The sequence below is a fragment of the Blastomyces dermatitidis genome, assembly GCF_000003525.1.
Source record: "Blastomyces dermatitidis ER-3 genomic scaffold supercont1.10, whole genome shotgun sequence".
NCBI lineage: Eukaryota > Fungi > Ascomycota > Eurotiomycetes > Onygenales > Ajellomycetaceae > Blastomyces > Blastomyces dermatitidis.
In genome coordinates, this window is record NW_025544783.1 from 2,415,321 (window position 1) to 2,429,712 (window position 14,392).

Sequence of the window (14,392 nt, forward strand, 5' to 3'; positions counted from 1 at the left end):
TAACTTAGCCGACATCTCTTGAATGTCAAATTCAATAGGCAAAACATGGAAGAGATCTCTACTTTTAATTCTAAGAGTGCTAAGCTAGATACATGGATGTCAAGGGGATAGATTGAGCGGTGGCTATCAACAGCAATGAGCGAAAGTAGACACGGCAGCTGGCCTGCACTCCGGCTGGCGACCTCCTCTCCTCCGTTGCTAGACTGCATCCCTGCTCAATCTTGACAGAGAAAAGTGAAACGTGGTCCCCGTTACCTGGAGTATAAAGAAAAGAAAAACTGGAAGTACAGTCTCCCCTATCCCGTCCATTCCCCTCCGATATAGAACAAATCGAATACCCGTGCCGTTCGAGTGTACAGTTTGGAATCAGGGTAAAAAAACACAGAAAGTGAACAAAACAAAAGTGACAAAACAAAATATCAAGGTGAGCGCGCCGCCAGATGCTTTGAATAAACAAATGCATAGTGCATAGGTCATAAAATGGAAATGACAAAGATATATCTGTGGTTAGGGGATTTTGGAAAGAAAGAGGCTGGGAAAAAAAAAAAAAAAAAATCAGAAGGGAAATAAATAACAACAGAAAACACAAAAATTCACGACAAGTACACAATTTTGCTCCCTCTACGCGAAACCAAAATATTCACTGCCTGCAGTCATTGCTGTGTAAAGCCGCTGCCGTAGGGTTTCATAGCTGTCATACTCAGGCAAGTCGAGCTCTGTTGCATCCAAAGTTAGCTGATAGATGTTCATACCAAACTTGTGAGAACAATGGAATTACACTTACGGTTAAAGCATGTATGGGAACTAGGCAGCCTGTCCTTATTCCCATAGTCTCGGTGAATGTTGAATTTGCTGAAGCCATTCATACCCTCAAGCTCTTTGAAGCCATTGAGCGGGACTTTACTAGTACCAGTGACGAATTGAAGAAGTTTCGCACGTTCTTCCTTGTCAAATGATCGTACTGCACGCCAGAACCATTGGATCTGAGGTGAGGATGCGGAGTAATTATGATATTCAGAATTATTCTTCCAGTCATCTACGTCAATTTCGGGAAGCCCGGAAATCAAGAGCTCTAGTTCTTGTTCGTTGAATATAGCAATAAGATCGGCAGGGATAATGTCGTGGAATCCTGTAAAAAAAATAGACATTAGTCGTCTGTTCAAATACACCCAAAACTGCACTTGTTGTATGACGATAGTTTCTCACCTTTCAAGAAGTTGTCCAGCTGGTCCTTGACAGAGCCAACAAGGCGATATTCAACCACGCGTTGTACATATTCTTCCTTATTCTCCTGTGTGACTGGGATATTGCGACCATTCTCAACCAAATCAATTGTCTGCTTCTCGCCAAAATCATCAGACTCGACGGAGAAGTTTTCAGTAAGAATGTCAGTAATGTCATTCTCCAACATCCACAGCAAAGACTTGTAATAATCGAGGTCGAGTGTTTCCATATCTTTGATAGAAACAGACTTGCCGAGGATACGCTTGTAGACGGCTCGACTAAAATGGCAATCAAGCACACGTCCTTCGTATAGAGCTTTGCCGATGATTCTTCCGATGAATTTGAAGAACATCAAATGTTCCTGATTCACTCCACTGAGGCGATTTGGATGGAATGTTGTGCGATCAGAAGCCACAGGGATGAATAGGGCATAGTTGGGGTTGAACATGCCACGTGCTAGAACCTGAAACCATTCACGAGTGACCCCGCCGGCATCAACACCTTCTTCGCCATGGAACCTAATATTCAATTTGCCGTATTTCATTTCGTTGGCAGTCTTGAAGTAGAGAGATTTGAAGGAATCCAGAAAAACTTGGTCTCGGCGAACAGAGAGTTGCAAAGGAGGATGGGGATGTCTGATTTCACTGCCACGCGAATGTATCCGACGTGTGAAGTAGTTGCGCTTATTATCAAACTCCAATACCTTAGGGTTCTTGACGAGAAGAGAGAACGTGCCGCTCATGAGCTTAGGATTCTGACGGACAAGCTCATTGAGAATCTTGCGGTGCTCTTCCGTAAAGTTGAAGAATAAGGCTTCCATTCCAGACTCGGGTGGGGGACTAGAAACGGAATATTCCCGTCCATGTCTTGAGAGAGGAGCATCTTTCAACGTGGTGTTCTTGCATACAACCATAAGTGATTCGATGAGTGGCAGAAGTATCGTGGCCACATTGAGCATGCTTTCTTTCTGTCGAATAGAATGCAAACACTCACTTAACTTCGCCCACAGAGGTCCGAATGTGGTACCTTCATAGAGTATCTTCAAAACATCCTCATTATTAGACGACTCGGGCTCGCTGTACTTCTCCTTGTCAAGCCTATTTGGGTCAAATAGATAATCAAGGGCAGTCAAGGCCCGGAGTAATTTGGCTTGATCCGAACTAGCAGGAGAGAATTTGGAAAGCGCCATGCCCTGCACCTCGATACCAGTCTCCGCTTGGTTAATATGGGGAAGAAGTTCGCCAAGATCACCCAGTATTGAATTACTTAGAGCTTGTGTCTGGGCAATCAATTCTTTACCAAACACTTCCTTGGCTCCAGGGATAGCGGAGAGATTGTTGATGGTCGAAAGGGTCTCTCGGAAAGTTTTGCCATTACATTCTCGGGCAGCAAGGATGCGGACAACTAATTGAAGATTGTGTTCTGGTACCACAGGAGGCTCAGGGATACGAGGCTTCTTCTGCTTCTCTTCCTCAGCCAGTTTTGAAGGTTCTGCCTTTTCTTCAATAGATGACCCACTCGCTTCTTCTTGACCTTCAGCACGATCTTGACCTTGCTCTGTGGGTCCAGCATCAGCCATCGTTGTATCACTATGCGGAGCAGTCTCATCGGCAGTACGAGTGCCCTCAGTTTCCTGGGGAGGAGCCTCGGTGGGTTGCGCAGATTGTGTACTTTCAGCAGTGGCTTCGGTGCGTTCCGCTTCTTTCTCCTTGGCCTCTTTCTCCTTGGCTTCTTTCTCCTTGGTTTCTTTCTCATGCCGTTCCTTGTCTTTTCGTAGGAGGAGCGTTAATGGCTGAGTGATGCTACTGAGAAGGCTTGAGAGCTGTTCCATGCAACTTGGGCTATCCATGATCGACTTGCGATCAAGCAGGGACAGGAGTGAGTTGAGCGCGAACTTAGAGGCTCTATTTTCTTTGCCTTTTCCTTTCCTCAGCGCTTTCATTTTGAGGGACGCCGCTGTGTCGTGCTCCGTGAGGAAAAACCATGCGATATGGGGATTGTATTGCGTGAGGAAAGATAGGGCTCCCAAGCACTGTTGAATCACAACCAAAGGCGTGACGTCATTATTGGCACCAGGAACTGGCAATGACAACGTTCGCTTCAACTGTGGGGTCCGCTGCGCCGCTGTTGGGGTCTTAGCACGCAGCGACAAATGAGCAAAACTGCGCTCGACAGCAGAAACGTCCGCGCTTCCATCTTGGAGAATCAGAAGCAGGAGACTTAGCACCTCAGAACGATTTTGGCGGTTTTGGCAGACGTTATGAAGGATGTCATTGATATGATGCCGTGCATTTCCCTGCAGAGGCATGAACATGAGACGGAGGAGGGTAGCTACGCCAGCCTTGTCGAGCATCTGGACAATTTGACGGCGTTGAGGTTTTTTGGCTCCATGGTCACGTTGAGCAGCGTCAGGTCGCGATCGCTGGTCTAGCCTGCCTATATCGGCAAACTGAGCAAGTCTTCGCCCCGTGAGAGCGCGCGCTTCCGAGACAAATTCAGGACCAAGAGATGCAAGAATTTCTTCGGGTTGATCAGCGAGTACGGTTTGTCTTAGGGAAGGATCCAACGTAGCAATGAAGCTGGCAGGATCCATATCATCCGGAGCAGCTGCGCCACCACTTGCAGCTGCATTTCGACGGGCAGCCTCTCGCTCACGTCGTCGACGATCAGCGACCTCCTGTTGCAGAATTTCATCACGGATATCAGGGGGTAACGCTTCCAAAAACTCCGGGTTTATCTCGCTTGGCTCTTCGCCGGATGCAGCAGCCTGTGATCTTTGCTCAGTGAGTTGCTGCATTATGACCTCTTCACGGATGTCTTCAGGAAGTGCTTCTAAATATTCTGGGTCAATATCCATTCCAGTAATGTCAAGTTGGCGACCGCGGATTGTGGTGTGAACCCGGGGCGCAGGTTCGGAAGGGCCGGCCGCCGCAGCCTCGCCCTCGCCTGGAGCAGCGGCTTGTTCTTGTGTTGGTTCAGTAGGCTGCACACCGTCCATAGGCTCTCCTTCAGGATGTTCAGCGGCTTGCTGTGCACTTTCTTCAGCGGCTCTCTCGGCTCTCTCAGCTTCTTCTTGACGCCTTAACGCTTCCTCTTCCTCCTCCTTCCGTTTTCTCTCCCGCTCAGCTTCATCCTTCGCGAGTTGTTCTTGACGCTCTCGCTCGATTCTCTCCTCCTCTCGTCGCTTAAGCTCTTCCTCCAATTGCTTTTGTCTAACTTTTTCTTCTTCAATAGCCGGGGGAACAAGAACTTTAAGGAGGGAATTTACAACCCGCTGGGCTTTCTCCAAGTACGAATTATTAAACAAGAGTCGTGCTTCTTCTTGCCAACGAGTCGAGGTTGTCGATAGGACAAATGTGACCGCTTGATAAGGATCGTCACGAGGACGTCTAGTGGTCGCTTGGGGTCGACTAACGCCAAACAAATCCTGGATACGACTGGTGAAAATAGGACGCTGGTCAAGACGAACACGGACTCCTTCTGGTCGGCTAACCACACCAAAACCACCGCCACCTTGACCGAGAGCTTGCATAATTGCGTTCATGAATGTAACCGGGCTATCCATCGAGAGAAGACGCCCTTGGTGGTTAGGATCAATTGCATGGACCCAATCACTCAAAGCTTCGGGAGGACCTCTAGCTCCAGGCGCAACGTCCGTAGGGCGGTCGTTACGACGTAGCAGTGGATTGCTCCCATCGTCATTTCCACGTGAGGGAATTTGATTCCGATGGGTTCTATAACCCTGGATAGGTACGATACCGTGACGATTTCCCAGGCCTCCAGAAAACATGCTCCATGGAGGGGGAGGGATTCCACGGAATCGACCATGAGGCGCGTGGCGGTGATCCATTGATGCATCAGTGTCATGCAACATAAATTGGCCTGCGTGATCGAAATCTGTATCATATATTATCAGCAAGAACTCCCTTTCAAAAGTAAACATAAAAGGCAAAAAATAACACAAATAACATGAGAAAAATAATATCATACCGAAGGTCTGGATCAGGTCTTCATCGTCGTCCACTTCGTCCAACCCTTCCAGCTCATCAATTTCGTCATCCTCGTCTATGGAAATCGTAAGAGGACATCGCAAACAGTTAGGAGTGGGAAGAATGAGAATCTTACCTTGGTCATCCTGCATTTCGTCGTCCATCAGGTCGTCATGAAGTTCTTCTCCCATTCCTATATCTAATTCAAGACGGTGAATATCAAGGCGGTTTCTATTTTGCTCCCCTAGAATCCGTAACACATTTTGCAAGTTAGACCCGTGGTCTCCTTGAGCAAAATCACCCAGTTCGTTCTCTAGTTGATTCATACCGTCTTCCTCCTCATCATTGTCCGAGATATCTTCACTTTCCCATTCACCTTCGTCTCCATCCTGGAGGCTGTCGTTGTCATTGTCTCCAGTGATTTCACCCGCGATCAAGTCATCGTCCATGGCCGACGAACCTTCTTCGTCCTCGTCGTCATCTTCATCGTCCTCATCGTCGTCGTCATCATCGTCATCGTCATCATCGTCGTCGTCATCGTCATCTCCTTCGATGAGGACTTCAATATCCATACCGGAATCCCCAGGCAAACCTTCAATAGGCCCTCGCTCGTCCATATCCTCTTCATCTTCGTCACTAACGACCTCTCCATCGTTTTCCGGCATATCCTCTTCATAATCCATTTCTTCATCATACTCGTCATCGTACATCTCTTCATCGTCCTCCGAGTCCTCTTCGCTAGTAGTACCCTCCTCATGGTTTGGTTCGAACATGCCAAGCGTAGAATGTCGGAAAAGATCGGGGGTTTCTTCCCGCTCATCTTCCATATCCGATACAGAGGTCGCCGAGGATATATCATCATCTTCATCGGTTTGCCCTGGCATGGTTGGAATGCTTGATGTTTCACTCAACAAGACTGCAGTTTGTGTTAGTTTGTTCAGCGGTCGAAGAATGTATTTAACAGCCCTCTTTGCTGGAGGGAAATTCAAATCTATATCGGATATAGACGCTGTAAAGGCTGAAATGAAATTCTTTTCAAACATAGTTTTCGCAACCTGCCGAGTAGACGAAGGAAAATGCGTGGTGCCATCTCCACTTGTGCCCCCTGAGAGCATCTTATCAAATAGATCGGCTAAACTAAGAAGTCGGGCATATTTCGCATCAAGAGGTTCAGTCGAAGCATTGGCATCTTTGTAGGATTTCAGGGCATGCTCGAGGACAAACTTGCGGACAAATAGGAGCTCAGGTTCGTTGTCGTCATTTACAACAGTGCGACGTCTGGATGGCCCGCCAAACTCTCCCGTCTTGGTGCAGAGGGCAACTATCACCCGCATCGCCCAATTAGACGTATTGACCCGCTTTTTGAACGGGATAGATTCTCCATGATCCAGTGTCCCGATAGGAACTAGCGAGTTCAGTAAATAGTTCAAAACACCGGAGCGTGGCTTCGAAGGGGTCGTGGCGAAGGGGTCAGCTTTGCGCGAAAAATTGATGAACTCCACTTTTGTTCGGTTATATGAGGACAAAAGCTCAGTTAGACACTGTAATAGGAAACAGCGGTAAATGTAGATTGGATGCTCGTCTGCCTTAAATTGAGGCTTTTCAGTCTTCTTGGGAGTCTTGCTAGTCTGTGTCCCCGAAGTAGATGAAGTTGGCGACGCTGGTCCACTTGCCATTTCTACATCGCTTTGAGACTCTGTGCGGGGTAGTGATTTCTCTGTAGATTCTGCGGGTGGTTCCTTGTCGTCGACATCGCGATAAGAGAGTAATTCGGAGAGCAGGTAGTGGATCACCCCATCAGGATTTTCAACAACGGGCGCCTTGAGCTCAGTTGATTTACACTTCTCCTTGCCATCTTTACCTTCCTTACCCTCCTTGTCCTCCCTAGCTTCCTTGCCTTCAGCTGGCTGCCCATCTTGAGGTTCAGTATGAGGTCCGGCAGACTCTGGCTTCTTAGAACCTTCATTGTCCTCCTGGCTAGAATGGCCCTGATCTCGCCGAGAAGCCGCATCATTTGCTTCGGATTTCAGGACCAGGAGTTGTGGTCGTTGGTGTGAGTCGTACCGCTGTAGTTTTAATTTCTCATTCGTAACCTCCACAAATAGTATCGGGTTCCTCAATATAAGATGGGCGAATTGGCGCACATATCCTGTGGTGTCCGTCTGACGTGGTGATCGACTTTCGAAACCAGCAACAATTTCACTTCTCATTATTTGACGAACGGTATCGTTATCTTCAATTATATGTCTCAAGATCAGCATAAATGTATTCTGAAGTCTGTCATCTGAACCACTAGCTAATTGCTTGATCATGACAAACAGGCGTTGAAGGTTGCGCTTTTCTCCTAGCCGTACGGCAATATCCCTTTCACGGGTCAAGATGACGAGCATGCGAGAAACAGACAGCGCGAGTGTTTCGTCCTTGCCAATTCGAGGGAGAATATCAACCATTGTTTCGAAAAGCTCCATCTTGTCAGAAAACGGAATAACTGGTTCCTCAAGCTGTGCTAGCTCTTCTGGTCCGGCAGACCCATCGGGACTTGGTGGGTTCCACCGAATTAAAGGTGGCGTTACGTCATCGGAAAGGACTCTTTCAAGAATGAGCAAAACTTGCGGAATCCACGGACATGATTCATCAGTAGGCTTTTCAGCGGAAGAGGATGGGATTTGGATAAAGCCAAGCAGGTTCGAGAAATTTTCCTTCAACTCTTCAAGAGTGGCTTCATACACATCCTTATCTTGCAGTACCAAGGCTAACAAGCCAGCGTACGCCGCTATTTTCTTTCCTGATGATTGGAAATTTTCTTCCATCTGGAGAGATATCAGGAAATGCATCAACGTTTCACCAACCTCCCGACGAAAATTGACCGGGTCAGGGAGCCTGGCGGTTGCAGACCCAATAAGATCGGCGAGCTCAAAAGTTATGTCGTGATGACCATTCAATACATCGAGACATCGTTCAATGAGGTTGGTTCGGACGTTATCACGTTCACTGTCCAGGTCTTCAACAGTTACTACCTCCCGCCGCTTTGGAGAAGGAGCCGGTTGGCTAGTTGGTGGAGGTTGAGGAGCGGTCTCCGCGCGCTGAGCAGACATGCTCCTCTCTTCAGCCGGGGATCCTCCCTGATCGTTAAGAATATTATCAATGCTCATTGCGAGCAGCCCACCAGTACTCGTTGTATCCTCACTCTGGGCAGCTTGAGTTGCTGCACTCTCTGCTTGGTTTGTTCCACGTTCCTCGACGTTTGGACTTGGTTGGGTAAGGTGGGGAAACAATGAGGCGATATCGAATGGGGTTGCAGACAAAATCTGAGTGCCGTCTGATGGCGGTTGCGAGGTGCTAAGGTTGGTAAAGATGCTGTCACGGAGCGAGGGACTACTACTTGTCGCTTGCTCTAGTTCATGAGAAGGGACTGGGCTCCTAGGTGGTGGGCGGAGACCCTTCTGGCTGGCACAGTACTCTTCGGCAGCGGGCGCGCTGTTATTACAGCGGTAGAGGGCCTCTCGGGCAAGATTTTCGTCATGACCATTTTCTTTTAGTGTGGACAGACGCTCCCTATGGCACGTGAAGGTTCTTGGAGTCGCCGCTGAAACGGCAGGAAGGCTTTCACCACGACGGAAGGCTCCCGTTTCATATTCTCCTTCAAGGACAGAGCGGAGAATGTCAATCAGAGATTTCAGAATAGAGCTCGACGCTTCTTCCACAAACCCGGAACTCCACATTTCTTGCACCATTGGTATGACCTCCATTCGAAGTTCAACCAAGAATTGCGCTGGAAGAAAATAGTCAGGACGGTCACGGTCCCCGCCGGTGCTGGCCATTGCCTGAGTCTGGGTAGAGTCGATAATATATTGAGCAGATGTCATCTCGGAAAAGAAATTAAGAATAATCTTAATCCCTCCATAAGCAGATGCCAGACGTGCAGGAACATCTTTTGAAGTACTATCCTGCCCAGCTTGAGGGCCAAGGTTCTTAATCTCATTCAGGAATAAACCACACAAACCTTTCATTGTCTGGATCCCATTTAGCTTCTTGAAAGCCGATAGAATGATCGTCAGGCAATGAGAATGTGGACGCTCAGCGGTAGCTACAAGTAAGTTAGTTGCATTTTTCACGAATAGAAAAAATAAAAAGAAAGGATGTTGGACGGGGGAAAAGCGTACTATCAAATAGTAACTGAGAGAACGACGACAATATGACTATGAGATACGAAAACCGGTCTTTTACACAGGTTGTTTTCTTAGGCGCGTCAAGGTTCAATTGCTCCAGAATCATCGAAGCAATCGCATCAGCAACGTTGCCGGCCTTTTGCCGTTGATAGTTATCCATTCGCCGTTTGCTGATGAGACCATGACCCAAAAGTTGGAAGAAACCAGTTATAGAGGATGGTAGAGAACTGAGCAGGTAACGGAGAGTTTTCACATTCCTAAATGTCGCACCCCTCTCTGAGCTAACAGAGGTTTGAGTAACCGCGCTTCGACGTGTGGTCTCGCCGTTGGGAAGTCCATGGGCAGGGTCCGTTCCAGCAACAGTTGTTCCAGTTGCATCTTCAGTGGCCACATCCCCAGGCTCTGATACATCATCTACGGGTAAAGTACTTAGCGGTTCAATTTCTTCCTCTCCATCAAACCCATATCCAGGAACTCTAGTGGCTTCATTCCAAGATTCTGGCATATCCTTCTGCAGCAAGATTTCTTCCCAGACACAAGCCGAATGCAAGGACCCAAGTCGCTTGACAAGAGCAACATATTTATCAGCTAAATTTACCTGGACAAACGGAGATGTCTGCTGGCTAGGACGGGTTGGGTAGATCGGCGGTGTATATGCTTCGCGGAGGATATCTGTAAGAGTATGGACTGCGACGAGATGTTTTGTGTAATAGGCCCCCTTAGCCTTCACATCTTCGGATCCTGGAGTTTCGGCAGTATCCTCGGTTTGCTTCGATGGGTTTGTCAAAGGAGCAAAAAATCCTGTTTGACTAGACTGTCGCCAAAACGGAGCTAAACGATCAACTGCATCCTGGGTCCGTTTCAGAAGCGAAGGAAGCACAAGGTGAGGCTTCACCTCAACCATATAGTGGATTACTTGTGCTAGCTGCTGACTCGCTTCCGTGTTATGGAAATCGAATGGCAGGCTCTGAAGGGTGGCAAAATCAAGGACATACTCCACCCCTCCTGCCTCGATAAAACTGGCGCAGATAGTGTGGTTCTCGAAAAAAGCATTTAGGAATTTCACAACAGGGAACATGTAGTTGGGAACAGAAAGCCCATGCGCATCAAGGTCCTTGAAATCGCCATTTTCCGGCTTCTTCGCAGGTGTCAACGCGTTTCCATCCCCGGGAGTCGTTGTGACACTCCTCATCTCAGAATCTGCTGGTTCTGTTGGCCCCGCTGGCTCTGCCTCTGAAGGGGGTTGCTGATTACCAAGAGTATAAGTGAAAGCAGAGCCAATATCACCAAGCAATGAAGAAGCTCCCCCAGCTATGGAAAGCTTTCCATCTTCTCCTTCAGTCCAGAGCTTCGCACCAAGTCCAGGTTCAGATGCTTTGGATTTGCAATGTTGGGCTACGCGAGCAACCATGAGCAGAACAGCACTCATAACCGCAGACTTCAAAGGGGGGTGATGTCGAACGAGTTCGTCGAATGAGCCACCCAAAACACGAACAAGATTCGAATCATTCTTCATGCATTTCACGTGCTCTGGACTTTCGAATATATCAAAGAAGCTTTCAAGGGCATCTGACTTTCGGAATAACTCTAGACCTCCTTGGTTCAGACAGATAGCCCCGAATGCTTGGGGGATACATACGATAGCTTCGGTTGAAGGCAAAATTGCTTCAGCAAGCTTGCGATCCGGAGCCCTGACAATCTTAGACTTGAGAGTCTCATGATCGCCGGCTTCTGCACGGGCTGGAATAAACAGGGGTCGGGTTTCGGCTGGGGCATGATCACTGTTCTCAATATCACTAGCGGCAGTGTTGACATCTGTTGTATCGCTCGGCACGGGCCGGCCAGTCACTGCTTCGAGGAGGCTCTTGCTCAACCCAGCTTCGGCAATAACAGCGTAGCTGGTTGGCTCGTTATGTATGAAATGGCTCATAATGTTCACTGCGCCACTCCATACATGGGACCCGTAGACACGGGCGTTTTCCAGGACCAAACGAAGAGCCGTTAGAAGTGGAGGCGAATCGATGAGATTCCGAAGTAGACGCTCAAATCCACCACTATTATGTTGCATTACATGGTTGACAAACTTGAATAACCACCTCAGGGATTGCTGCTGGAAGTAGGGAATCTGGTAATCGATGGAGGGCGTCTTAAAATGTGCCGGAATTCCCGCATCCTTAGCCACCGAATCGAACGACGTTTTTGTCTCGAAAGAGATTAGATCTGAAATCGCATGGAAACCCTTGGCTCCAGCCAATGTTGCCAACGCATCTCGAACAGAATGAACAAAAGTATCCAAGAATTCCATCACTCGGGGATATATTTTTCTTGCTTTATCCGTCCGGAGGTTCAAGATGTCGACAAACAGAGGAATCAATCCGGCCGCCACGAGAGTCTCCGGAGTTCGCGTGCCAGCATTTGGAAGAGTTCGAAGGAGTGCAAACAGAGTCTCTCTCCAGTCGTCAGCTTCAGGTGGGTCGTCCGCGTTCTCCTCGATGGCCAGGTCTGCAACAGCCTTGCGCGTGAGAAACATGAGAATTCCGTGGTTAACATTCACGCTAAGGGCCGCGCAAACATCCGCAGAACGGGATTTATGTTTTGCCAGAGCGTCGAGACAGTTGAGCGCGAAGGTCTGATTAAGCGTTGAAGCGGTAATATCACCTGCGACACCGAGGTGCACAAACTCGGCAAGCTGATAGGCAAGTTGCAGCCGCTTCGGAATATCAGAATCATGATTAAGGACCTTTTGCTGGAAGAGAGTTTCCGGATAAATGTATGCCAAGTTTGTGACTGCAAGGACTCTAATGGCAAGAATCTGACGCCTGGTCTCTGCGGAAGTTGCAAGAGCATATGCAACACGAAGTCGTTGTAGCAACTCATACTTCGAGGCGTCGTTTGGAAGTTCCTCCAGATGCGTTTGCAAAACTTCCTCAATACTCGTGGTTACTATCGTCGAGCTTGGGATCTCTAGATTTTTAATTCCTCTATTTGTTTCCTCGTATTTATAGATTGGAGAGCTGGTTAGTGGAGCGGTTGGTGAATCATCCGTTGCTGAACTTCTACTCAATCTTGAGCTGGGGTGAGTAGAAGCTCTACGCAAAGGAGTCGGGGTCGCGGGGGCATGCTGGGGATTCGGGGTGCTCCCGGCTCCTGCCAAAGTGGTAACTTCAGCAGTGTCCGAAAAGGGCGTGTAATACGACATGCTAATACTAGCCCATTCCTCCCAGGCCAGAGCAGGGATCCCATTGGGCTCCGAGGCATCAGACGGCTCCTTAGTAAGGGCAATTAGATCATTCGCATTGCATTTGGTGACGGAACTCCGACGGCCAACCTGCACCTGGGTGGCCTTTTCTTTTCCCTTAAGGCTAATAATAGATGAACTATCAGTTGGCTTAGCAGGGGCAGGTTTGGGAAACGGCGCAGCAAGCTTCTGAACACGCTCCAATTCAATATTGTAGTGTGTGGCAAGTAAGCTCTGATGGAAATGAGTACTATTCGATTGTCGTTGTCTGGAAAAGTATCGCTGGGCCAAGCTGACACCAAGACGGAGCGTACTCTGAAGAAGGGAAAGTGACGTGGTATTCAAGAAGTCATTCAAGCGATCGCTGCTGCTGTATAGGCTCCGATTGCCGCATTTCTCCAGCAGCAGTCTTGAGAACGATAGGAGAGCCTCGACTAACTCTCGATCTCCTTCAGGCCCAAAGCCAAGCTTGTCCAGATGTGCTTCAGACTCTTGGGTCGTTGCTGCAATACCGGCGGAGACGCATGCATCGTGAAGAACCAAGCGGCCAAAAGGCTTCGTCTGTGGGCCTAAATGGAGGTCATACTTTTCCACCACTTGTTGAAGGATCGCATCAAACCGGTTCAGCACTACAATCCAATGATAGAGATCGCCTCGGGGGAACGGCCATCGGCGAGGGAAGGTCAAGAGATGTGAAGGAAGTTCCGGAATGTCAACGCTAGTGGTTTGTTGAACGAAGGTAGCTAAGGCGGGAGACTATAGAGAATGAAAAAGATATTAGTATAAAAAAGAAGTGCCCCTACTCAAATCAAGATTTCCAATACCCGTACCCGCCGGGTATAAAATTGATATGGTGGGGAACCTGAGGTAAGAAGGAAAATGATATAAAAACGACAAGGCGAATACAACTTACGATTGTAGCCTCATGTTTAAGGCCCGCCACCTTCTTTATTCTCCCCATATTAGAATATAGCTCTGTAGTCCACCATGGGAGGTTGCGCACTACCAGGAGCCTGGTGGTGGTAGAGGTCGAGAAGCTCCGCTAGAAGTGTTGCTTGACCGGCCTTGCGTCGCCACAAGGTTGACTGAGGAGGGGGGTCTATTTAGGGGCTTGTATCCTTGATTTGCGGACCTGCTGTTAGTGGTCTCTGGATAAGATACTGACTTAAGAAGCAAGAATCTGATGCGTTGAGTAGATAGCTCAGGTCGATCGGGTCGGTTAGAGAGCAAAGGTGACAATCGATCAGGTTCAGTCAGGTATGGGCCAAACGTGACGGGTAAAGACAAGCCCAAATTGTGAGCAGGGGGAGAACGAGTGCAGGTCGTATTCCCAGAAGCTTGAGCACTTTATCCTAATTACGAAGTCACTGACTCTGAGCCTAGGCTTGATGGTAGAGGGGATCGTGGCGATGGAGTGAAGAAGAGATGTTTGTTGGGCGTTGTTAGGAGTCGTCGGTTGGATGTTGGTTTGCCAAAATTATTATTGCCTTGTTTGTCACCGCGTAAAATTACGCGGGTAAATACACAGAACGGAGCTTCTCGGCGGTAAACTTGCTGTACTAAACTTCCACGCACCTCATCTCGGTTTGCCTGACACATCATCTGTGAGACGCTGGATGCTGTGTTGTTGTTGATATATACTCAAGACCCTTGTTCATATCGCATCTTTGCCCGCGAATCGATATGGGACTTCGAACTTCTACGAAGCTCAGAATGAAGATGGTCCAATCACCCATTATTACACCAAGTGGGATGACTTCATCGCCCCCAAA

At 48.3% G+C, this 14,392-nt stretch overlaps 1 protein-coding gene across 2 annotated transcripts; it reads right to left on the minus strand.

The window, feature by feature from the left end:
- Positions 1–44: 44 nt before the first annotated feature.
- On the minus strand, positions 45–14,381 carry BDCG_08200 (the record flags this gene model as incomplete). 2 transcript variants are annotated; one of them, XM_045423972.1, is made up of 8 exons in its annotated part: positions 45–716; positions 785–1,129; positions 1,207–5,121; positions 5,215–5,289; positions 5,350–5,457; positions 5,542–9,300; positions 9,377–13,376; positions 13,534–14,381. In XM_045423972.1, 8 exons carry the CDS (start codon positions 13,579–13,581, stop codon positions 622–624), a joined length of 12,345 nt encoding a protein of 4,114 aa, XP_045282457.1. The 2 variants fall into 2 exon arrangements, with proteins under 2 accessions (XP_045282457.1, XP_045282458.1); XM_045423971.1 differs by having other exon boundaries at positions 622–716; positions 5,350–9,300; positions 13,534–13,581.
- Positions 14,382–14,392: the final 11 nt, after the last annotated feature.